The following is a 25,503-nucleotide window of genomic DNA, read 5'->3' on the forward strand; positions in this document are numbered from 1 at the left end:
ACCACTAGCTGGTGCGGAGGAGAGGCGCCCGACCTCCGGCCCTTCCCGGAGAAGCCCAGGCGCCTGGAAGGGGCCGCGCGCCGTGGAGTACGCAGGCAGATCTGGGAGCACTTCTACACACCCAGGGCTTCCATGGGAGCGATCTGGCCCTCCCCCTGAGCGCCCTGCTGCCGGAGCATCCGCTCTGTGGGGCCGGGAGTGGCTGGGATTCTCACTGTCCGCCCGGAGTGTGGAGTGTGAGGCTCGCACAGTCCCGGCTGCCCCGCGTCTCGCCGGAGCCGGAAAGGGCACGGGTCCGGGGCGAGGGCCGGCCGGGCGTGTTTGATGGCTTCACTGAGAAGAGTCAAAGTGCTGCTGGTGTTGAACTTGATAGCGGTGGCCGGCTTCGTGCTCTTTCTGGCCAAGTGCCGGCCCATCGCTGTGCGCAGCGGAGATGCGTTCCACGAGATTCGGCCGCGCGCCGAGGCGACCAACCACAGCGCGTACGGCGCCAGCCCCATCCAGGACGCGGTCCTGAAGCGCCTCTCGCTGCTGGAGGATATCGTCTACCGGCAACTGAATGGTAAGGACGCGCGCCAGCGCCCACGGGGCCTCGGTAAACCCCCGGGGCCTTGCCCGCGGTGCGGGGGAGCCCACACCTCCTGGCTCCCGCGCGCTCCCTCTCCTTACCCTTTCTGCCCTGTCTCGGCCAAGAAGCCAGGGCTGCTGGAAAGAATTACCCTTAAGTTTGCTTTTATTGTGGAAACGTCCGTACAGCTGGTTCCCGCGTTCAGGGACGTGCAGGAATCATTACCTGGCGACTAAATCCCAAGTGCAGAAACCAGTCCCGTGGCCAAGCGGGACTGGAGGCGGAGGCTGACTTAGAGGAAGAAAATAGTGTTACAGTTTAGCGTTCGGTGGAGTCTGTCAGGGAGGGACTTTGGTGGGCTTAAATGTTTACCAAGTCAAGGCCTCAGGTCTGGAGCTAATGCGCTTGGGTAGTAAGTTGGAGCAGGCGGACTGCACAGCTAATAATGAGACTCCTCCTCCATTTCGCAGCCCCGGGGGGAGGGTGGGTGGGTGGGGAATGCTATTAAAAACACACCTGGCTTCTCCCACAGAAATGCCTGAGGGCGATGTTGAAGTTCTTCGTGGGTTGAGGAAACAGGTTTTTATAGTGTAAAACGAGGTGTGCCATCCAATTACAGCAGGTCCTCCAATAATTTGGATTCGTTCAACCTCATTTCCTAAAACGTTGATGAGATGCTGAAGAAACTTAGCTCTTGCTCATATCAATTAGCTTGTGGTAAAATTGGTTTCGTTATGCCAGTCTTCTTAAAGTCATAGGATCTATCCAATACTTGAAGTGATGACTTACCGTATCTGTCCCATCTAAAATGTTCTCTTCAGTGCTTTAGGAGAAGAGAGAGATTCAGTGTGCTCTGGTCCCATCTGGTCCAGGGACTGATAAGTCATTGTATACTTGTTATTCCCCAGGTCAGATTGAGAATTCTCTATTCAAGTGCAGGCAGCTCTCCAGGGCTTGCATAGCTGCTATCTAAGGCAGATCTAAGGCTGCCACCTCCCTTTCTGAGTTTCTAACACATGTTCTCATGGTAGTTCCAGAATTAGAGATAATCATAAAGATAAAGATTACAATAATTGGTGGAATTCTTGCTGTGCAGAGATGTCATAAGTGCATTGGATTCCATTCCCATATCAGACATGAGAAAAGAAGGCTTGGAGAGTTTAACTAAGTTGCCTGGTGTCCTGTAGCTAGTCAGGGGTAGGGTCTGGAATCAGAACCCCTTGTCTGGTTGACCACAGAGCCTATGTTCTTGACAACTTCTATCTACCGTCTCTTCCTAATTATAAGGAGTTTTAAGTTTGATGACAAGAAGATTCTACGTTAGGAAGAACTGACTCCATTGTCTTCCCTGCAATTAGCGTGAGAGACCAGGATGGTGGCAGGGAGAAGAATGACGCCAGACTGTTCTCTTCCTGCTTTCCAAAGATCCTTTCTGGGTCCTTCCAGGTGGGATGTGGGCAGATCCCTGAAAGAATGGTCTTCGCCGTATCATTCAACAAGTACCCAGGGTCCTTGAACTTATCTGTGCAGTGGGAAGCTGCAATCCTCCCAACTCCTCACAGACATTATGGCCTGGCTGTCCATGTATCCATGTAGCCTGCTGTGCGGTCATGCAGGAGCTTGTCTCCTGAGTGTCAAAAAATCAAGACACAGAAACAAAACCCACAGTTCATTTCTGGAGGAATGAGAAGCTTATGGGGCGGGCCTTATCATTCTACACAGATACCTGCCATCGATGTACCCCTAGGACCCCAAAGAGAGAGTGCAACATAGCCCGAGCTCCCTCACTGTCCAGCTGCACTTAGGGACACTAGTCGTTTCAGTATTGGTTTTAATTAGGAAACTAAATATGATATAGTCATGCATCTCTAAATATCCCAAATAGGAAGAATAAAATTTCAAATGGTATTGACTAAGTGCTACAGACTCACAGGGCTCATTTAGTCTTTACAGCAACCCCAGGAAATAGGAGCTCTCACTCCACTCCAGATAGCTTGCTTACAGTCAGTCACCCAGTCAGGGGCTTGTAGAGCTGGGGCTTGAACTCAGATACTCTGGTTCCGGAATTGAGGTTCTTAGCTGTTGCACCAGTGAGTCTCAATCTTTGGTGTGCCTCAGAGAGCACACAGAGGGCCTGTTAAGACACATTTCTGGGCCCCACCATCAGACTGATTCAGTAGGTCTGGGGTGAGGGACTGAGACTTTGCATCTCTGACAAGCTTGTGGTCTGGCCCCTGGTCCTCTGCCCTCTACTCTACTTCCCACACCAAGCAAAGCAGAGAGGAAAAACCATTTGCGTGCCAACACCCAGTGGGGGTGGGTCTTCTGAGAAGACAAGAGCTTGCTTCAGATGGGCTGAGGGTCTGGCTTCTGCCATGCAAGCAACTCCATGGGGGAGACTGGGGGTGTCCTGGGCTCGGGACTGGTTGGGTCAGGTGCCAGGGGTGGGAAGGCTGAGTTTTCTTGACTTGCAGTCTCCGAGGAAGAGCTGGCAGGAGAGGAGGGTTGAGATCTTGTCCTGGGCAAGCCAAGAATTCAAGCTGCAACTAGGTAGATGTTATCCTCCTGGCTGCAGAGTGTAATTTGTAGTGACATGAAGCCTGGAGGAGGAGAGCAGGGAAAAGTTGTGATATGGAAGGAACCCACCCCTCTCCACCCCACCCTTCAGCACTCCCTCCTCTGCCTGTGCTTGTTTTGGGTACTGGTGTCGCCCCTGCTGATGTGCTAGGCCTGCAGGGGCCACCTGCTGCAGTGGGAGGGAGGAGAGGTTTCCCGGTGCCTGGGTGATGGGGCCTGTATTGCTGTGTCCATTTGCTTTGTAGCCTGTTCCACCCCTTCCACCCCTACTGAAGGAGGAGAGGGAAACCTTGACTTTGGCATTCTTTATTCCTCAGGGTTATGGGGGGCCTGGGAGAGCCAGGCACTGGGCATACAGTAGGAACAAGGCCACTTGGATCCAGCCCCTTGGGTACAAAGTGAGCTGGTATTTTAAAGGTTGCCATATTTCTCAAACCTTTTCTGTGGACTCTTAGGAGGTCCCAGTAGCAGGGACTCCTGGTGGGCTCCAGCCATCCCTGGTGCTCTCTCACTCATAAGACAGGTTTCCTTGGGGTTCTGACAGGGCCCCCCCTGGGCTGGGGCACCTAGATGACCCAGACATCCTCAGGATTTATCTCTCTGCCAAGACTCTTGGTACCAAGGTTTCGAATCCTGCCTTTTGAAAAACAGTTACAGGTTGTAGTTGTTAATGTTTGTTTTTCTTAATCCAGGCTGAAGAGGCCATTTTAAAGTGACAGTGGAGATGCTGGTGTGGAGGAAAGAGCACACAGAGATGAATTAGCGTTTTCCCTCCAGATTCTTTCTTGTATCTGCTCTCCCATTCTCTCTGCGAGGCCCCATTGTTGACGGTGGCCTTTACAGCAGTACCCACTAACCCAGTGCCCTGCCTCTGGTCTCTCACCCCTCTCTTTCACTGAGCATGCGTAGTTCCAGCTATCCGAGTGGAAAGCACCACCTTCCAGGGGCTCTCTGTTTCCTGAGGGGTCATGGTCAGGTGTGGAGGCTGACAGCCAGGGCCTGCCACGGCCTGCTCCAGTCCTCATCTCCCACGTTCCCATCCCTGCTCAGGGTCCTCTGCCTCCTTGAGCCAGGCTGATCCACTTGCTGCAATGCCTCTCATTTGCCTTCAGATTGTAGCCTCCACATTTCAGTCCCAGTCTTGAGAAGTGCTAGGTATCCTGGTTTGCTCTCTCTGCCCCTTTCTACATTCCTTCTTTAAAGCTTGGCTCAAGGTCATGAGCTGGGGGGTGGGGAACTTGTGACAGGCCACATGGTCTGAGCTCTTCCTGCTCCGAGTTGCCTGAGGCTTTGTTGTCAGTGACCTTTGTACCATATTTTGGATTTTTTTTTAATACCACCTCTATCCTGCCGCTGTCAGGCCTGACCCACATAAACTCATGTGGGATCCTCATTGCTTTCTCTCTTTACCTGTATGTGGTGGCCTTAGAGTCCACCTCTTGGGGGCATACATAATGATCCTTAGTCCCTGAATGACTGCATGGAGCAGAGCACTGCCCTCCTTAGCTCTGTCTTGATGTCTCTGTGCATTGGACCATCATGCTAAGCCATTGAGGTTTTGGAGCTTATCTGTTACGGCAGCTAGTGGTAATTACCCTAATTTGATTAGGCAGGGTTAGAACACTTGTTTCCCTAAGTGACAGGCCACACTATCTACTGTAGGTTTCTGTCCTCAGTTAATAGGATCAGCATCTGCCATAGCATCTTGACCATAATGTGGGCACCTAAGGTCTATTGGTTGATTGATTGGATGTGAGCTAGTTTTAGGAGGTAATTGATAGCCACAGAGGAAATAACCTCAACACTGTAAAGGCTGAGTTGGGTTGGGTGGATGTAGTGAGGGGAAGGGGCTGGGAAGACTTAGCTGGGGAGACTGAGTGTGAGGCGTCATCTTGCCTGTACCATCTTGCCTGCCTGTACCATCTTGTCTGCCTGTACCATCTTGAGGCTGCTCTGGTCCTTAACCCTCTTGTCTGAAGGGCACCCAGTCCTTCTGAGGAGCTTGGAAGTGAAGCAGTCAGCCAGGTTAGGGAGCAGCATGTTTTAGTATGTTTTCTTTGAATATGTAATTTTATAACAGGAATATTGTCTTATGTTTCTTTTTATGTAAAGTAAAATTAATTCATATTGTAGAAAACTTGGAAAAGCAGAATAAGTTCATACAGAATGTGTTAAAATATTTTTTAAAATGGCAACATGGTGGTTTTGTAGCAGCATTAGGAAAATGGACCCAGGGACAGGGAGGTTTCTTGTTAGATTCCTATGTAACTCTGTCCATGACTTTTGGCTTTCTATCATCCTCTGAGGAAGTTACTTGTTTCTCTCATTTTAGAGCCAAGAAAGGTGAGAAATTGATAGGATGTGACTTAGCCTGGATGAACAGCCAGTGAAGGGCAGACAAGATTCTTGAATACCCCTCTCCTTGTTCCCAGTCCACACCTCCTGAGGAGTCAGGGGAAGACAGTGGAGGGGTGTGGTGTTTCACTTGCCCCACACAAGCAAGCCCTGAGCTCTGGCCGGTGACCCTGTCCCTCATCAGAGCCTCTGTGCAATGAATTGGAAAGACACATGTCACTGCTTCGTTCAGTAAGCCCAGGGCAGCTCTGTCGTAAGTGGAAATTCAATCGATTCAGGTTAGGTTCCAAATTTAGATTTCAGAAGGATATTGAATAGAAGCAGGGTTGCTTGAAGAAATTGAAAATCTTTGTGGGAATGGAGAAAAGTCAGAATTACCTGTCCTACTCCTGCCCCCAAGCCACATAGGCAGACGAGGCCGGAGTCTGAATTGCAGAAAACCGAAACGTCCCCAGATAACCAGGTGCAGCCCACGCAGCCTGATACATAAGCCAAACCCTCCAGACAGGGAAAGTGAGTTGGTGCAGAGACAGAGGTAGAGATTTGCTGGACAGGCATCCAGGGTGGGGTCAGAAGGAGAGGGATGGTGTTTGAAAGCATCTGTTCATGAGACCAGAGCTGGCCCACAGCTGTTTCCTCTTTCCTGCCAGGATATAGATGTGGTCGTATAGACTACCGAGCTGGATGGTGCCAGCATTTCCTATGAGAAGGAAGTCACGGAGGACCAGAGGGCCATGGTGGTATGAAAATCCATCACTGCAATGAGCATCAGCAGGAAACCAGGGCAGTGCGTGCCTCCACGTTCTGCCTGCAGGCCCTCAGCAGGGCTCTGTGGCAGCCTGTGGCCAGGTGTGGGGAAGGCTCTGTTAAGGGAGCCAGGCCTGGGCGCTGGAGGGGGGCTCTCTCCATTACTACCGACAGACTGATAGTGTCTGGTGGCAGCAGGTCCCTCCCAGAGAGATGGGGAACGCAGGTCTTGGACAGCCCTCAGATGCAGGCACATCGTATTGGCCAGTGTGTATGCTGCAGGCGTTCTCCGGGGGTGGGGGGGGGCGGGGGCGGGGGGCGGGCAGCTGCTGTCTGCCCAGCCCATCAGTATCCAGGAGAGGCCGCCAGTGTCATTCTCCAGGAGGAAATCCAACCCCCTGACCTTTGGTGTTGCCAAATTGGAAGTGTCCTTTGTGGACAGGAAGAAGGCTCAGTAATTAGAGCTAACAGTGACTCGGGGAAGGAGGGATGTGGGCACAGCGAGGCCCATATCAAATGGAGAGAGGACCTAAGATTAGACAGTCCTTAAGAATAAAATATTAGAAGGAAGGTTGTTGGGCACCAGACAGACTGGGTTTGGATTCTGTTGCAACCTTGGGCAGATCACTTCACCTCTCCACGGTGCAGCGGGGTTGTTCTAAGTCAGGATGGATCGGGATTCAAAATGATCAGCAAGAGCCACAGGGCCAGATGCCTAGCAGCTGGGACAATGCCAGCTGCTTGAAGGTAGGGACCTTGCGTGCCTGCTCCCTGTCAGATCCCTGATGCTGAGAACTGCTTTGGCTCATAGTAGGTGCTTAGCAAATCTTCCTGGAATGAATGCGTGAAAGCTAGCGCTGCGTTGCAGCAGAGTGTGGTCATTGCCACCTGGGATAGAAATCTCAAGAGGGGTAAGAGGAGGTCCTTTCCCTTTGACTTGCTTAGACTCTGAATTAACTTGAGATCCTTTTCTCTTTGTGTGTGTTTGAGGCTGAACTCTCTTTTCTTCTCCTTTCTAACCCCATCCCGCACCCCCAACACACCTCCTCTGCTTACTAATGGTGATGCCTTTGGGTGATCACTTTTGAGGCCTAAGAGAAGAAATGTCAGCCTATATGTGTCAAGTCCCGTTATGGGGCACATGGGTCCTTCACGTCTGTTGGCGAGCCCTGCCCCACTGCTAGGTGTGGGCTGGAATTACAGAGAGGTGCAGACACTATGCCCAACTAGACGCTTGTGGTCTAGTTGGAAAGATAGGTTTGTAGGATATACTAGGTCCCAGAAGAATATTAGAATAAGTATGGAAAGGGTGAGGCTTGAACTTATACACAGTAGGTGCTTAACCAATGAGTGTTGAACAGGAGAACTCAGCAGTTTTGACACATGAATCATAGGAGACGAAGTAGTGAGGCCACCTGGGGACCTGATGTTGAGGTTCAGTGTATGTGGACAGGTGGGACAGTGGTTAGAACACAGGAGTGGCTGTAAAGTGCTGGTGTCACTGGCCCAGCTGAGCCTCTGTTTCAGGACTCAACCAGCCTTTGACCTTCAGTGATTCCAGGTGCATCTCACTTCAGAGCCCCCTCCTTGGCCACAACCCAAGCACCTAGAACTGCTCCCTTTGGAAAATCTAAATCAGCCCTCAGCAACTCTGACCTGAGTGCTCCCCTCCAGCTTGCCAACCCCGCCCCCAACTTCATGAAGGCACCCAGCCCCCCAGCCGTACCCTTTCTCTAGCTCCACTGGCTCCATCCTTCCATGTTCAGCCTGGACCGCCCATCCCATGGTGAGCCTGGCAGGAGTTTCCTTGCCAGCTCCTCCAGGGTCCTCACCTCTGTGTCCTCTCCTCCATCCACACAGTGATTCTCTAATGAGCTTAAGAAAGTAGACCTAGGGACAGGCAGGTTTCTTGTTAGATTCCTGTGTGACGCTATACATGACTTTTAGCTTCCTGTCATCCTCTGAGGAAGTTATTCCAGGGGAAGGCCTGTTGAGTGTTTCCTTCCCACGTCCCACGTGGAGCAGGGTTCTGGAACTGGAAGCGGAGCCGCACACAAATGAAAGGGAAAATGCACGAGATAATTTGGAAATATTGGGGGACCAGGCGAGTAAGTCCAATTCTGGAGGAAGGACTTCCTCACATGCTCAGGCCTCACCAAGCTTTTATTGATCTGGGATGCACCCATAGCATAGCCCTTAGGCAGGCGACCCCCCATTAACAGGCAGACTAGCCCATCAGCAAGGATTTACATAATAAATGGGGGAGTAGATTCAGCTACCACTGTCTGGACAAACAGAGGTGGCGCCTAGCTAGGGCTTCAAAGGCACCCAGCCTTGAAGGGGGGTGGGTGGTGGGTGGTGGGGGGCGTCCTCTGTCTCTGCTTATCAGATAGTGAAGGCAATAAACAGTTTCCCACAAAGGCCCACCTCATGGCAGGGGTTGGCACCTGGACAATGCACGCTCTGCGGGCTTAGCGGGGGGCCGGCTAGTCCAGCACCTAATGATATGTTTCGCTTTCTGTCCACCATGCCTTCCCCAGCCAAAGTGGGTGGTGGGAGGGTTCTGTGGGAGGCCCTGGTGATGAGAGCAGAGTCATTGTCTCTCCAAACCAAGCTTTGTCCCAGCTGTGGCTGCTGCAACCACCACATGGATCTGCCTTCTGAGGTTACTGCCAGGCATCTGGGTCCTCCAGCCCTTTCTGGATTCTCTTCTCATGTCATGTTGCAGGGCAGGACCTGCCTCCTCAGCAGCTGCTGAGGGATCAGAAGAGGGAACTCAGAAGTTCAGGGGAGCCAACTCCCATGGGGTAGCCTTTGACCAGGGGTAATAGCTACAAAAAAGCAGATAAATTGTCACATCCCCCCAAAAGGAGACCCAGCTACCCTCTCTCTCTCCCTCCCTCCCTCTCCCCCTTTCCTCCCTCATTCCCTCTGTGGTTCCCTTTCTTTCTCCCTCCTTTCCCGTTGCCTGTAATACTTTTAGAAAAAAATGCAGGACTCACTTGGTTGAAAGACCATCCTCTCTCTGCCTTCATTATTGCTCCTCACAGGTCTTTAGACCGTTCTGACATGTGGACGACAATCGGCTTAGCCACTGATAGAGAAGTTTTTGCTTTTAATAATGTTCCTGTCATTGCCGAGCCTCAGCCTTGCATGCATGAGTAATAAACCTCTGCCGTAATTACAGGCGGCCGCATCCAGACACCGGCACACGAGCGTGCTGACAGTTAATAGGGAGCAGGGTTCCACAAGGGTCCCCTTCCATCCCAGTCTCAGATACAGTGGCTAATTGTGTGATTAGTGTTCACCGAGGGGTGTATTATGGTTATGCATGGCTTGTTAGGTGCTGTCCCTTCCTGGTTGAAAAAGTACTAACTAAACGGTCAGAAAATCAGGGTTCCAGTTCTACACGGTTTCTGACCAAAGCTCATGCATGTAAACATGAGAGCTACATGACTTCAGGGTCCGTTAACTATCAGATTATGAATAATATGCCTCTACCCATCTTATTAAAACCTCATGCATTCTCCAAGGACCGGATTCTGAAGCCCTTTATTCCCTGAAACCTTCCCTGGCCACCTTGTCAGAATTAATTGTTCCTTCTCTGAACTTTAGACTGTACTTTTAGCCTTTGTTGATCTGTGTCTTGCATTATAATGAATTGTTTACATGGTTGGACCCAATAGTTTGCAAGAGAGCAGATTTTATTCATTTTTTAAAATCCCTCTATAGGTCATTTAGGAATTAATTCACCAGCAGGTAACTTTTTCTCATTAAGCCCAGAAGTAGGGGTAGCATTGACCCAGAGTCATGAGGTCATTATGATGAAATTATAACATAATTTCTCTCTATCTATTCTTCATGGTTACAAGAAGGCTGCTGTAGTTCCAGTCATTGCATCTTTATACAGCGTAGGAATTATTATACCACTGGCCATATCTTCTATTGTTTAATCAGGGAAGAAAATCTTTTCCAGAAGTGTCCCTGGGCAGGCTTCCATGTGTAGTTGAGAAAATAGTCACATGACCAACCTTCAAGAAAATAGCTGCTTTCCAGAGAAAGTAAGTGTGGTGGAGGCAAAAGAGGAGAGAAGAAATAGTATTTGCATTGGGAATGCATATCTTCTCTACACCCCCATTACATTTTTAATGAATATTAAAATGAAGCAAGATTCTGCTACAAGGAATTGAATTAACTAGGACATTCAATTCCATGGGCATTCTGGTTAACTTGGATTTGACTTGAAGACATCTCATAGAGTGAAACTGCCATGAATATAACCATGTTTTGTCAGTGATAGATGCACATTTGTTACATATCTGAAGCTGAGATCCATTTTATGATCAATGGTGTGTCATATTTTAGTTAGTAGCATTTTTTCCTTTATGGGTATATAAAAATGGTACAACCTACAGTTGAAGGCATTTTAGATTCAATGAAATACAATACAAGATATTTATACACATACATGTATACCATAGTTTATTATACATAGTGTTTGTATTGAGCAAGTGTTTCATGGTACTTAATTCTACATGAGACCTACTTATACTATTATACCCATTTTATACCATAAAAAAGCCTTGTCCTCTACCTTCAAGGAAGTTCAAACTACATTTCTACACTGCACAATCAACCCTGGGTCTGTGGCACAATCAGAGTGGTGAACAGCATGAGAAGAAAGGTGCCAAGGGGCTTACGCTCTGACACAAAGGAACCACACTGGCCATCTGCATTAGCTATGTGTTGATACGAGGAAGCTGAAACTCTGAGAAATAAATAAGGTGTCCAGAGACATGGTTGAATAATTACAATTACTGTTGCCTGACAATAAGCTTTTATTTATTTTAATGCAAGTGCCTGCCGTTAAGCTTTAGCTTGCCCAGGCATCCATTTCATAGACATCCATCATGAATAAACATATTGACAACTACACAACTAGATAAAGAGCCAGGCAGCCCCCTCTTCCCCCGCTTCCCCCCCCTTCCCCCCAATCTGGTCACCTAGAGCTTTTCCTCTTTTGGAAAAGCTCTAGGTGACCAGATAACTGACCTGAGTGACCCTGCTTTTCCTTTCCTGCACTATAATTCCCAATTTTATGTTTTAAACTCACCAATAAAGAATGAATTTACAGAACCCTAGGTACCCCAGCCTTGATCCCAATAAAGACAGAGCCCCAGGCCTGCTCTCTTGTCTCCCTATTCGACCTTGCTGTGTGGCCTGGGGTGTGTACCCTTCAGGACTTGTGAGTAATAACCTTGATTTTTCAAAGTTCCCTTCTTGCACTCATAATAAGAACCCCAGGGGCCAGCCCAGCCCCAGCATTGGCTCTGATCAGGGAAATGTCTGTGGGGGCTGCAGCTAGTAGTAGGGGCTCAGGTGAGCGCTCCTAGGCATTTCTGGCTGATAGCATCACTATCCTTAGACTGATACTGACCCCAAACAGGCACCTACCAGCTGCCTCTCTGGGTCTTCCTTTGTGAAGTTGGTACTCGCTGACTGCTGGGAGAGGGCCTCAGTCCTGACCAGCAGCGGCAGCTAGTCTGGGGATTGGAGAGGGGCACACATGGGGGTGCAGTGACAGGATGGTGGCAGGATGGTGGCAGGTTTAGCAGTAACTAGTGTGTAAAGTTGTAAAGCTGTTCATTCTGGGCCTCTAAATTATGCTGTGTGAGCTTTAAATCCAGCCCATAACTAGAACAAAATATGAGAAAAATGAAATTGATATTAAAAGACTTTGCTTATATTTGCAAGAAAATTAGCACAACAGGAGTGCTGACAAGAGCACATTCTTAATTTCTTCTTCATTTGGGCAACTCTCAGCAGGCCTTAGGCAAGCTTTGTTCTTGGCTTCAGCCCTGTGCCCTCCCTACAATCAGATATGCGCTGTATTGGTATCATGGTAGCTTTAATTGGGTATGATCCAGTATAAGCTTGTAATGGTCATATTTTCAATGGATACCAAGCCTTACATAGGAACCACACCATCCACCTGAGGGTTCAGGCCCGAGAAGTGTGTGTAGGGGTCTTTAGAGGTTATATCAACACATAGCTAATGCAGATGGCCAGTGTGGTTCCTTTGTGTCAGAGCGTAAGCCCCTTGGCACCCTTCTTCTCATGCTGTTCACCACTCTGATTGTGCCACAGACCCGGGGTTGATTGTGCAGTGTAGAAATGTAGTTTGAACTTCCTTGAAGCTAGAGGATCAGGCTTTTTTATGGTATCGTTTATACCAGATCAGATCCTGTATTAGGGAGGCTGACATCAGGCAGTAGAGAGCTACCCTTGTCTCTGGTTGGGGTGGCAGAGGCAACGCTGTGTTCACCGTGGATTTTTCCTCTTTGGCACAGAGATAATCTTTAGTCTGCCCCGTAGTTAGGTGTGGCTATGTGATATGACTAACTTCTGGGCAGTGGAAGATGGGTGAAGTGATGTTTGCCATTGTCAGGCCTGGCCCACATAAACTCCTGTGGGGTCCTCCATACCTTTACCTTTACCTTTATCTTTCTGGGGTGGTCTTGGAGTCCACATACAAAATGATCCTTAGTCCCTGAATGACTGCATGGAGCAGAGCACTGCCCTCCTTAGCTCTGTCTTGATGTCTCTGTGCATTAGACCATCATGCTAAGCCATTGAGGTTTTGGAGCTTATCTGTTAACAGCAGCTAGTGTTAATTATCCTGACTAATTTGATGAGGCAGGGTTAGAACACTTGTCTACCTAAGCAACAGGCCTGTCTATGTACTGTAGGTTTCTGTCCTTGATTAAGATGATCAGCAGATACTGAGTGAACTAAACAATAAGTGAGGTTGGGTAAGGTTGTTAGCTTGAAGGCCCACTGGTTCCAGACCAGCTTTTCTATCTGCTCTACTGTTGGCTTTAAGAAAATAGTCTTATGTCCCACTATTCCATTGTTCTATTTACAGAATGATGGAATGCTTGTAATCATACCCTACTTATGCTCCATGTTGGAGATGGGGGTTAAGTATTGAAACATAGCGAAGTTGTTTGCAATTATAAAGCACTAAATAATATATACGTCGTCTTCACTACAGCTTCTGCTGATGGGAATGGCATTTTTCAAGATGAGACAAACTGAAAAGGTTAGTTTAAGAATTAGCAATTAAAAAAAAAACATGATCTTTGCTGCCACTGCATTTTAAATCATGCAAACATTTATGTTTGTGCCAAAGTCGCACAGTTTCCTTTAGAGCAATTACTGAAATGCATTCACAAGATAAAAATGTAGTTCGGGAAGAATATTTAAGAGCTCTTTAATGATGTTAAAACTTTGCTAATTTGCCAAGTTGTTCTAAAATCCACTTCAGTGTTGCTTCCTGCCTCCACATCTTCCAGCCGTTGAACTGATTCCAAGAGATTTGAAGAAAGGGGCTGAGAATACTATTAAAACACACAAATCCTATGAAATAACTTTTCAAGAGCTCCCCTCTCCCCCTTCATTAGCTGAAGGTGGACACTCAGGAAGATATAAGAACCCTTGGGCTGTGTTTACTTGAACAGAGCAGTTTGGGAGAAAACAAAAGCTAAACAGCAGGTACTAATGGGTGGTTTGAATTAAACTCTTGTCTGTTGCTACTCTCCAGTAGCCTTTACACATAGATACTTGGGGAGGAGTAGGCTTTTCTCATTTCTTCTCCTCATTCTCCTCACTCAGATCTCCCATCACTACTCTGTGGGTGCTCCAGCTCCCTCTTCAGGGCTCTGAGAACCCCAGGCCACTGGGGATCCATATCTGTCCTGCCTCTTCTTCACAAGAAAGGACCAGTGTTCATGATGCACGTTTTCATTAGGGTGCACGTTCATGGGTATCTCTCAGGGATGGTTGGGTTGAAAGCCTAATCTTTGTTAGAGAAAGTTCCATAGCATTGAATTCCAGAGAAGAGCCAGAGACTGCAGCGCTGGTCTGCTGCCAGAGAGATCTCCCTAACCAGCTGACCTCCAGGGAGCGCCATACAGTGGACTGAGGGCGGCTTTCACATTAGAGACAGGGAATTTCAAACTTGCTTTGACTACCTAAAGCCAAGCCAAAGCTTGGATTTGGGGCAACTCACATAACATTGCTGAGCTCACGTTTACCCATCTGGAAGATGGCAGCTGCTCTTATGAGTATGATAAAGACTATGCAAGATGATATTTTTAGAATGTTTTGAAGTGTGCCTGTAAATAATAAGAAAATGTTGATAAATGGTTTTATTAATACTATAGCAGTGGTAGACAGAATCATTACTGCTTCTTGGAACAAGACCTTTACTCCCCCTGCCCACCCCTCCAGGACTCAGTTTTCTCCCTGGTGAAATCTAGACAAGATCTAAAGCATTTTCAACTTCTGTAATTTTGTAGATCAGATAGGTAGAGTTGATGATTCAAAGAGTGTCTTTTCCTATAAACAATGGCTGGCCAAGACTGGTCAGATTTGCATCTTTTGGCAGCAATAAAAAGTTCAATCTAAAGGAATGAGAAATGATTTTCCTAGGCGTGGTGGTTTAAAAACATGTCTGTAAATTCTTTGACACTATTCCCAGCAAAAGGTAGAGTTTAATTCCCCTTCCATTGATTATTATGGGCTGGCCTTAATGACTTGCTTCTGGTGGATTGAATTTAATGGAAATGATGTTGCTTGACTTCCGAGGCTGGATCATAAAGGGGGATGGAGTCTGGAGAGGTGCATCTTTGAAGGTTTAAGCCACCATGTAAGAAGTCAGGAGGGAGAGAGAGAGAGAGAGAGAGAGAGAGAGAGAGAGAGAGAGAGAGAGAGAAGGAGAAGGAGGAAGGAGAAGGAGGAATAAGAAGGAGGAAGAAGAAGGAGGAAGAACGGAGGAGAAGGGGGAAGAAGAGGGCAGATGGGGGAAGAAGGGTGAAGAAGAGCTTCTTTAGCTAAATATATAGATACATGTGTCCAAGAAGTCTTAGTTGTTCCTTAGCTGTTTTTTGTCTTCCCAGTGCAGGTCCCAGACATGTGAGTAAGTGAGCTTCAGTCCACCCCACCCACCCACCACTGCCCTGGAGCCTCTTCAGTTGGCACCAAGTGGAACAGAGAGGAGCTGTCCCACCCCAAGCCCTGCCCAAATTGCAGGATTCATGAGTTAAAGAAATGTAGTTTTTCTTTAAAGCCGCTAACTTTTGGGGTGGTTTGTTATATAACAGTAAATTACTGTTTATTAATAAGGTGGTGTTTTTCCTCCTAACCATAAGAAATGGGTTCCTGATGCTGATGCTGATGATAACAGTGCTAATAGTAATAAATATAACAATAGCTAACATTTATTGTGCACTTCCTTAAAGTACCCAGCACTGTGCTAAAGACTTTATATGGGTGTAAAAGTGAGCAATGAATATTTTTTTCCAAGTCTTGGGTTTATATACCACCGATAGGCTATGGATAATAGCCTAACTATTGCAGAGGGGTTTAGGTTGGCCAAGGACTTGAGGTGTCTTTTAACTGAGTTTCTGCCTTGGCCTGGACCCCTGGGCACTGCTCTGTGTATAGGTGGGAGAAAGAAGGGTGGCTGGCCTGCGATGGCTCCCTCCCACAAGGCATCACTTAGTTAACATACAACATCCTGTCCAGGCTCATGGGCCCTTGAACCAAAGTTTCCGACATGGCACTGTTTCAGGTCCCTTAGCAGACACTAGGGCACATTTGACAGAACCTGCTTCTACAGGAGACAAATGATCATCTACCTTTTGTGGAATCTGGAGGATTTGGTGCTTCTCCCAAGAATACACACGGCAAAGCTACAGAGCACCTGTTCTCCAGAAGTTTAAACAAACACTGCAGACTTCTTTGATTCTAGTTAAGTACGTTGGGAAATAGGGGGCTTGTCAGAATTATGGTTTTATAACAGAGGAAATGAATCAACATCTCACTTCTCCCACAGTGAGAACATTTTTTTTTTATTTCAGTGTTAACTTGGACACAGGCACAGAGCCTACAGCTTTCACACTGGAGACCACAGGATGCACTAGGCCAGCGGTTCCCAAGCCTGAGGCCAGTTCCCAGATCTTTCATCCTGAAGGTTCCCATTTTGCAGATACAGGGTGGGACTTGACTTGTAAATCCTTCCCTTCAAAGGCTCCGTGGGGGATTTTGGTGAACAGCTGGGAGCCACTGGGATGATTGACACCCGTGCTTTGAAGTACTTCTTAGTCCTTTCCTCCTAGCGGAAGCTTTCCAGCCCTCATACCTCTGAACTGCTTCTTGAAGGCAGATATCACCCTTAGTTTCAACGTTTTCATCTGTAAAAATATTGTTGGTTTCCTAGGGTTAGATGAAACCTGTTGGGAGGATTAGATGAGTTTATTCATGTGGGATGTATGATATAGTTCTGCCTTCTTGTAAACCCTCTGCTCCCCTCCCATCTTCTCCCCTCCCCACTTCTCCCCTCCCCTTCCTGTCCTCACTTGACTAACTTTATCACCAGTATTTGCCTCTTTAATTTCAAGGTTTAAAAATGTACCTTCAAAACTGATCATCTTTCTTTTCTCACCGTGGTAAGAACACTTAGCATGAGATCTGCCCTCTTGATCAAAAGGTGTTGTTGTGGCTCTTGCTTTTCTGGCCCAGGCTGTTGGCACCCCCTTTGGGGCTTATGTTGCCTCCTGTTCTGCCTACACCATGCCTTCATCTCGTGCCATCTGCGGTGGCTTTTGTTTGGTAAGCTGCATCTGGGGGAATATATTTCGGTCTGTTCATTGTGAGTACAGTTTTTACCTTTTTTTTTTTTTTTAAATATATTTTATTGATTTTTTACAGAGAGGAAGGGAGAGAGATAGAGAGTTAGAAACATCGATGAGAGAGAAACATCGATCAGCTGCCTCCTGCACATCTCCTACTGGGGATGTGCCCGCAACCCAGGTACATGCCCTTGACCGGAATCGAACCTGGGACCTTTCAGTCCGCAGGCCAACGCTCTATCCACTGAGCCAAACCGGTTTCGGCCAGTTTTTACCTTTTAATGTAAAACCTGCTTCTCTGGTGTTTCCGAAATCAGTTTAATGTGGTATTAATCTGCTGGTTTTACAGGCCAGTACCTCAGTCTTTCCTCTAACACCAGTGGCTATCCCCTGCCCGCCCCTGGGAACTCCCATCTCCACCGCACTGTTTCCCCTGCTGCCTCCTCCCAGGGTGGCTCTGTCCCGAAGGACCCCGGGGATCGACTCTGAAATTGTTCCTGCTTCCAAGATCTGCTCTTTTTAAGTCTGTGCTGCATGATAGCCTCAGTTTTAGAGAAGGCAACTTTGTGATGCAGTGTGCAGATATCTTCTATATTTTTCCAAAATTTATATGGTTGTTTTGCCCACACCTAGTTGCATATCTTTCTTTTTCTAGCTTTCTTGTGGAGTCATTCTAAAGCATTCAACTTGGTTTTCACTGCAACAGTAATCCTCTTTCTTTTCTCACTCATAATGTCATCAATTTATGTAATTTAATAGAATTACGTAATTATAGTAACAAGCACAGCTGGCATGAAGAGGAAAAAAAGCCAACGAACTGTTGGCAGGTATACAACTCAACTGGTGAGAGCAGAAACAGGCAGACCAGATAGGAGGGGTGCCTGCCAGCTGAGCTGACAGCGTGCCGGCGGCTGTCTTCCTTCTGGTTGACAGAGGTGATGGAGAGTGGCAGTCAGTCTGGTGCATCAGTTAAGAGAGTCTGTTGTATTAAATTTGCATGTTCATCGTGATAAACTGGGAACATGGGGAAAATAGAAATTAGAAAGCAAAAAAAGGTTTATAATTCTACAGCGTTAAAATAACAAGCATTTTGCTTTTCTTCTGCAAACATCTTTACATCTTTAAGATCATACTCATATATAAACATTTGCATCCTATGCTTTCGGTTAATATAAACATTTTCCCATTTACTGAACACCTTATGGACATTAATTTTAGTTGTTGAATGCTATTTTTGTGCAGTGGTTTTACCATAAGTCACTTTCTCACTTGACTATAGACCAGTGGTTCTCAACCTTCCTGATGCCATGGCCCTTTAATACAGTTCCTCATGTTGTGGTGACCCCCAATTTCATTGTTACAAATTGAACATAATTAAAGCATAGTAATTAATCACAAAAACAATATGTAATTATATATGTGTTTTCCGATGGTCTTAGGTGACCCCTGTGAAAGGGTCGTTCGACCCCCAGGTTGAGAACCGCTGCTATAGACAGAGATGTAGATTGCTTTGAAATATTTATTCTGCTTATTTTTTGTCTGTTTTGTTCATTAGATTCCACATTTTAGTGAAATTATGCTAGTATGGTATTTGTCTTTCTCTGACTATCTTAATTCACTTAGCATAATAATCTCCAGGTCTATCCATGCTCTCATAAAAGGTAAGATTTCCTTCTGTGTTTTTTTCTCTTTTACTACAGCCTAGTAGTATTCCATTGTGTAAATGTACCACAGCTTTTTTATTCATTCATCTACTGCTGGGCACTTGGGCTGTTTCCAGATCTTGGCTATTATAAATAATGCTATGAATATAGGGGTGCATATGTTCTTTTGATTGGTGTTTCAGGATTCTTAGGATATATTCCCAGAAGTGAGATTGAGCAAAATATAGAAACAGAGGCATGGATACATGGAACAGATTGACAGCTGTCAGAGGGGAGGGGTGGGGGTGCTGGATGAAAGAAGATGAAGGGATTATCAAAGGACATATATGCATAACCCAGGGACACAGACAACAATGTGGTTATGGCCAAAGGGAAGGGGGGTTGGGGCTGGGAGGAGGTGGGCAAAGGGTGTGAAAACGGGGGGACATCTCTAATAGCGTCAACAATAAAAATAAAGTAAAAAAGGATATTGCAGGGAAAAAATATAAAAAATATTTGTTCTAAATAATGGTGTGATGAACATCTTTATATGTAAATCTTTAAATCCATTATCAAATAGTAATAGTCTAATGGGTAATTTATTAGGCCAAAAGGTATGGGCTTTTTAAAAGCTTTTTGCTATATTTTGCCAAACTGGTTTCCATTAGGTTTGTATCAGTTTATAATTCCACCAACAATGCATGAAAGTTCCTGTGTTGCCTTATCCTCTTTCACAATGAATAGGTAATTTGTAAAACCGTGTTAAATTGCTAAATAATCACGTATTCCTGTTTTAGCTTGCATTTTCTCGATTGGTAGTAAGACTGAATATTTTTTCCAAATGTTATTTGCATTTGCATTTTTAGTCCTGATTTAAATTTAAAGTTCTGATTTAGCTATTAAAAACAGAATTTTTCTGTTGATTAAGTCAATTGTTCATTTGCATGCCTTTGTTTTATGTGGTGAAGAAATTATCTGTGTTCAGTGTTTATTACAAATATGCTCTCCAAACGCATTGCTTACCTTTTAGTGTTGATAATGTTTTTGGATGGGGTGTGTAGGTTTTACATTTTCATAGAGCATTTAATCTTAAAAAAAAATTTATCTCATTCAGTGTTTGAAAAAATATTCATATATTTTTTCTGACTTTAGAAATGAAGTTGAATTTTTAACATATAACTAAAAATATACATGGGAATTATATTAGGAATTATACTTGGTAGTTGAGGATCTAACTTGATCTTTTTCATTTATTTTAGTTATGTCTGCCCCATTGCTTGAATAATGCTGCCTTCTCACTGACTCATGACCCTCCTTTGTCAATGCCTTCAATTGTTTTATGCAAAAAGAACAATAATGTTTCTGAGGTATCTATTCTGCTCTAATGTTATATCTATACTTGAATCATTGCCATGTTGTGTTAATTATGTAATCATATTAGTCCTCATCATTTCTCTTCTATTTTTTTTTCTTTTTAAAGATGCTATGCATCTTTCTGGTCACAAGGTCCACATACTGGAATTCTTAATTTTATTTGTCTTTCAAAGACAGTAACATTCCAAAAGGAAAGGTACATAGATGATAGATTTTCAGAGGCCTTGTTTTGTATTTTTCTTTTGCCTTTACACATATACGCTTTGGCTAACTATAAAATTTCTTTGTCAGAATCTTTTCCCTGAAAGCTATGACATTGTATTCTGACATTTAGTGTTGCAGTGCATTTAGTGTTAAATTGAGTCTGTCTGTCCATCCATCCATCCATCCATCCGTCTATCCATCCAGGACTAGCTATGTAATTTGTGAGGTCTGATAAAAAGCAAAAATGTGGCTCTCCTTGTTCAACAATTAGTAACACTTTAAAGATGGTGACAGCAGAGCATTAAATCCAGTTCAGGGCCCTTCTAAGCCACAGGGCTCTGTATGACTGCATGACATCACCTGTGAAGTTGGCCCTGCACTCATTCATTTCCTGGACACTTATTGAGCACCTACTATGTGTTGTGTGTTTGAAAGGAAAGAACCCTTAAAGATACAGTCCAGTGGAGGACACCAGCGAGCCAGACATGGCATTGTCAGTACTTGACAGAGGTGTGCACTGGATGCTGTGCGTGCACAGAGGAGAGAGAACTCCACCAGACCAGCTGCTTCCGGAGGAGATGATGCTTGTACTGATGCCCTAAACCTTTTGCTCTGAGTGGCACAGGGAGACTTTGAGCTCAACAATGCTCCAATTCAAATGCTTTCAAAAGATCATCCATGATGTTGTAGGCGACATGGGTGAAAGGAAGAGTGGAAGCAGTTAGGAGCTATTGCAATAATCTAGGCAAGGAAAGATGGAGACAATGGCTTGGACCTGTTTGGAATAATGGAGATTGTGAGACGTGATCAGGTCTTGAATATATTTTGAAGACAGCACTGTGATGATCTAGGGATCAAATAGATATAGAGTGGGAGAGAAAGAGAGCCATTGACTCATGTTTTTATCTAACCAACCAGAAGAGTTGTTATTCACTGAGACGAGATGGAGAAGACCTATAGGGGAGCAGGTCTGGGAGGTGATGTAACATCTAACTGTGGACACATTGAGTTTGAAATGCTTACTCAATGTCCAGTGGAGATGTCGATTAGACAGATGAATGTGCAATTATGGATTTGAGTTTGATCTAACAGCTGGAAGAGGAGGGAGGGAAGAGGCTTTGCCAAGGAGATTGTTGGAGAAGAGAAAAAAGATACTGTCAATAAAATGTTCTTGGTGACTGATTGGATATGGGGAAGAAGGAAACAGATTTAGAAAATGGAACTCACCAGCTTTTAAGGTCCTTCCGTCCCTCATTCATTAGCCAAACAGGGGTTCTGGAATATGGAGTCATTTCTTTTCTTTTCTTTTTTTTTTTTTTGAAAGATTTAGTCTTGGAGCTATTTCTTCTAGTTCAGATTCCTGTGGGAGATGCTGAAGATAATTTCTTGGTATTTATTTATGATGAAGAGAGAATTATGCCACTTAAGTATTGAATTATTAATGATTTAGGAGGAAATGATTTCTTTCAGAAACACTAAATCTGAAGGCCCATTAGCTATAAGCCACGTAGTAAATTACCTCTGTTTCAGCGACAGGCCTGAGAGTTGATGCGCATGGAAAGCAGAGGCTGTGGTGACCTTCTGTGGGTTGAATTTGGACAGTCGTGATGTTGGAAGCAAGTGCAGGATTGATTTGCTTATGATGCTCGGCATATTTTAGAAACTCATCTTTGCTCATGGAATATATTACTATGGGATTAATCCATCACTAGGGAGAAAGCTGGTCACTCAATGGAAAATCAGTAGATTTGGAACTGAAACAGCATTTTCAAGATGCAAGAAAACTGGATGGGACCCAGGCCATTCAGATCCAACATTGTGGGACAGTTCTCCCAATTTCTGGCCGACCAGGGTGGTAGTAAATTATGCAGGATAAAATGTGCATACTTGTCCCCTTTCAAAAATCAGAGAAATATTTGCAGAGAAGGGAAGTAGTGGGGAAGTGCACTTAAGTAGGACTTGCCATGTGTATTCTGTCTCCAGCTTGAAACTCAATATGAGGACAGGGATGACAGAGAAAACACACATTAAACCACCGAGTAACCTGGTGAGTGTGAGTGTGGGTGTGACAAAGTATTTATTTTATCATCATCTCAGTCACTCACTTTCAAAAAAGAGGTTAAGTGATCTAAGGACATTTGCTGTGTTTTGAAATGGATTAAAACCTGCCTTTATTTCCAGTGAGTGATATAAATACCGTATAACTCATTTATAATTGAATAAAAATGTGGTGGCTCTTTACAGATTTTGAAGGCATTCTCTCCAAAAAGGCTGTTTTGTTTTCTCTTTTTGAAATAAACATGAATTAGCATACGAAATGAGGAGGCTGTGAAAGGAATCAAAATTAACTGGAAAGGGATTTCACACTTTGAATGCATTACACATTCCTATTAGGAGAGATAGGGAGAAACAGGGAATCAGTTCAAAGAGAAGCTGAGGCTCATAAAAGAGTGGCCTACTTCAAGAAGATGAATATTTAAAGTAAGAAAAGCTTGAAAAATAATTCGCTTTCCACTGATGGACCATAGCTCAAGATGACAGGGGAGCCTAACAGAAAGACAGGCCTTTCTGGGATTGGAAAGGGCTGGGCGGGCACAGTGCTGGGGAGCACGGAGGTGCTGGGAGGAAGCCTGGGCTTGGAGTCTGAAGGTCTGGGTCTGAGGTCTGGCAGTCCTGATTAGTTTTTTTTTGTGTGTGAAATATTTGCTTTTGTTTCCACCCTTAAAACTCTTTTCCTTGCCCCATGATGGCTCAGTGGTTGAGTGTTGACCTATGAACCAGGAGGTCATGGTTGCACGCTCAATCCCCAAGTGGGGGGTATATAGGATGCAGCTGATCAATGATTCTCTCTCTCATCACTGATGTTTCTCTCCCCCTCTCCCTCTTCCTTCCTCTCTGAAATCAATAAAAATATATTAAAAAAAAACCCCCACGATTTTCCTTTGTATTGCAAATGAAATTTGCTTGAGTTGACTTGAATGTTGAACTTAAACCTGTTTAATATTTTCAGGTGTACGGTGAACCAGGAATTGAGGCGTTGAGGCCGGGCTAGATGTTTAGAGTGGGTGGGCTGAGTATGGGGAGTGATCGCCTCTGGAAGTGACAGGCAGCCCTCCTCGACTAGGTGTGCTGCAGAGACTCCAGTGAGGGGCGCTCTCCTTCCCCACCTGAAGCTCTCCTTACCTCCTGTGTGTGGGTCCTCTGGAGAGGGGGTCACGTATCACGCAATACATACATGTTCAGGGAGGGGCGGGTGACATTTCTTCCTTCTGAAGAGTGTCCTTTGCACTGGTACCGACTTCATAGTTGCAGCACAGTGTGCACATCCATAGATTTTCCTTTTGCGACTGAAGATGTGGGTGCTCAAGGTGGGTGCCTGATGGAGCTCAAGTAAAGTTCTCTGTTTACCTGGCAAATGACTCTGAATTTCCTCGTGAATTAAATGGAAATAATGCCCAAAAGACTTAATCATGAATCTCAATTTTTTAAATACTTACACTTTTTAAAAAAAATATATTTATTGATTTATTACAAAGAGGAGGGGAGAGGGATAGAGAGTCAGAAACATCGATGAGAGAGAAACATCAATCAGCTGCCTCCTGCACACCCACTACTGGGGATGTGTGTCTGCAACCAAGGTATATGCCCTTGACCGGAATCGAACCTGGGACCTTTCAGTCCTCAGGCCGACGCTCTATCCACTGAGCCAAACCGGTTACGGCAATACTTACACTTTTTAAAAGTGTTTAAAGTAGCTTTCTGAAGTGTAATTAACGTGCTATAAACTGCACATGCTTAAAGGGTACAGTTTGGTAAGTTTTTGACATATGCAGGCACCAGCGAAACCATCATCATAATAAAAATGGTAAACAGCCCTGGCCGGTTTGGCTCAGTGGATAGAGCATCGGCCTGCAGACCCAAGGGTCCCGGGTTTGATTCTGGTCAAGGGCATGCACCTTGATTGCAGGCTCCTCCTCAGCCTGGACCCTGGTCAGGGTGTGTGGAGGAGGCAAGCAATTGATGTGTTTCTCTCACATCGATATTTCTCTCAGTCTTTCCTTCTCTCTTCCACTCTCTCAAAAATCAATGGAAAAATATCCTTGGGTGAGGGTTTAAAAAAAAAAAGAAGATAAACATATTCATCACCAGAAGTGCCCGCGTGCCCCTTTGTAACACTGCCCTCCTGCCCCTCCCACCTGCCTTTCCCTAGCCAGTGGTCCGCAAACTCATTAGTCAACAGAGCCAAATATCAACAGCACTTCTTCAAAATAGACTCGCCCAGGCCGAAAACCGACTTCTGCGCACGGGCCACGAAGTTTCAATCGCACTGTACGCGCGCCCGCACGTGGTATTTTGTGGAAGAGCCACACTCAAGGGGCCAAAGAGCCGCATGTGGCTCGCGAGCCGCAGTTTGCCAACCACGGCCCTAGGCAATCCCCGACCGCCTCTGTTGCTGCCGATTAGTTTGCATCTTTCCCGAGTTTTACCTGAAGGGGATGATATATGGTGTGTGTCCTTTTTTGGCTGACTTCTTTCACTCAGCATAATTGTTTTGAGACTCATCCATGTTGTAGTTTATATCAATAATTCATTCCTTTTTATTGCTGAGTATATTCCATTATATGGTTAGAGCACAATTTGTTTATCCATTTCTCTTGTTGATGGGCATTTGGGTTGTTTCCAGATTTTGGCTATTCCGAGTAAGACTGCTCTGAACATTCCTGTATAAGTCTCTGTATGGACAGGCTTTCATTTCTCGCAGGTAAATACTTAGGTGCCGAATGGAGAGATCACATAGTAGGTGTATATTTAACTTTTAAAGAGATAGTCAGACTGTTTTCCATTTTATATTCCTACCATCAGGGTATGAAAGTTCCTGCTCCTCCAGATCCTGGTCTCCACGTTTCAATTTTAACCATTTTGATGTGTGTAGTGGTATCTCTCTGTAGTTTTAATTTGCATTTCCCTAATGACTGATGATATTGATCATCTTTTTGTGTGCTTATTTGCCATCCGTGTATCTTGTTTCAAGTTTCTCTTTAAATGTTTGCCCATATTTTGTATTTATATTTTCTTTTTATTACCGAGTTTTGAGAGTCCTTTATATTCTGGATGTAAGTACCTTATCAGATATGTGATCACAAATACTTTCTCCCAATCTGTGGCTTATGGTTTCATGCTTTTAAGGATGTCTTTCGAAGAGAAGTTTTAAATTTTGGTGATGTCCAGCTTTATCATTTCATTCTATGTATCATGCTTTTGGTAGCATATCTAAAAAAAAATCTTTCCATAACCCATTATCACAAAGGTCTTCTTCCATGTTTTACTTTATAAGTTTCAT

At 45.3% G+C, this 25,503-nt stretch overlaps 1 protein-coding gene across 3 annotated transcripts in view; it reads left to right on the forward strand.

Moving 5' to 3' along the window:
* Positions 1 to 227: 227 nt before the first annotated feature.
* The window catches only part of GALNT17 (polypeptide N-acetylgalactosaminyltransferase 17), a 417,411-nt gene continuing 392,135 nt past the window's right edge, over positions 228 to 25,503 (forward strand). For all 3 annotated transcript variants that reach the window (XM_070412838.1, XM_070412839.1, XM_070412840.1), the window contains exon 1: positions 228 to 562. In XM_070412838.1, coding sequence (XP_070268939.1) covers positions 325 to 562 — 238 coding nt within the window. In that variant the 5' untranslated portion in view covers positions 228 to 324. The remainder of the gene's footprint in view (positions 563 to 25,503) is intronic.

Source organism: Myotis yumanensis, unplaced genomic scaffold (assembly GCF_028538775.1).
Source record: "Myotis yumanensis isolate MYYU_CA2020_CCGP unplaced genomic scaffold, mMyoYum1.0.hap1 SCAF_4, whole genome shotgun sequence".
NCBI classification, from domain to species: domain Eukaryota; kingdom Metazoa; phylum Chordata; class Mammalia; order Chiroptera; family Vespertilionidae; genus Myotis; species Myotis yumanensis.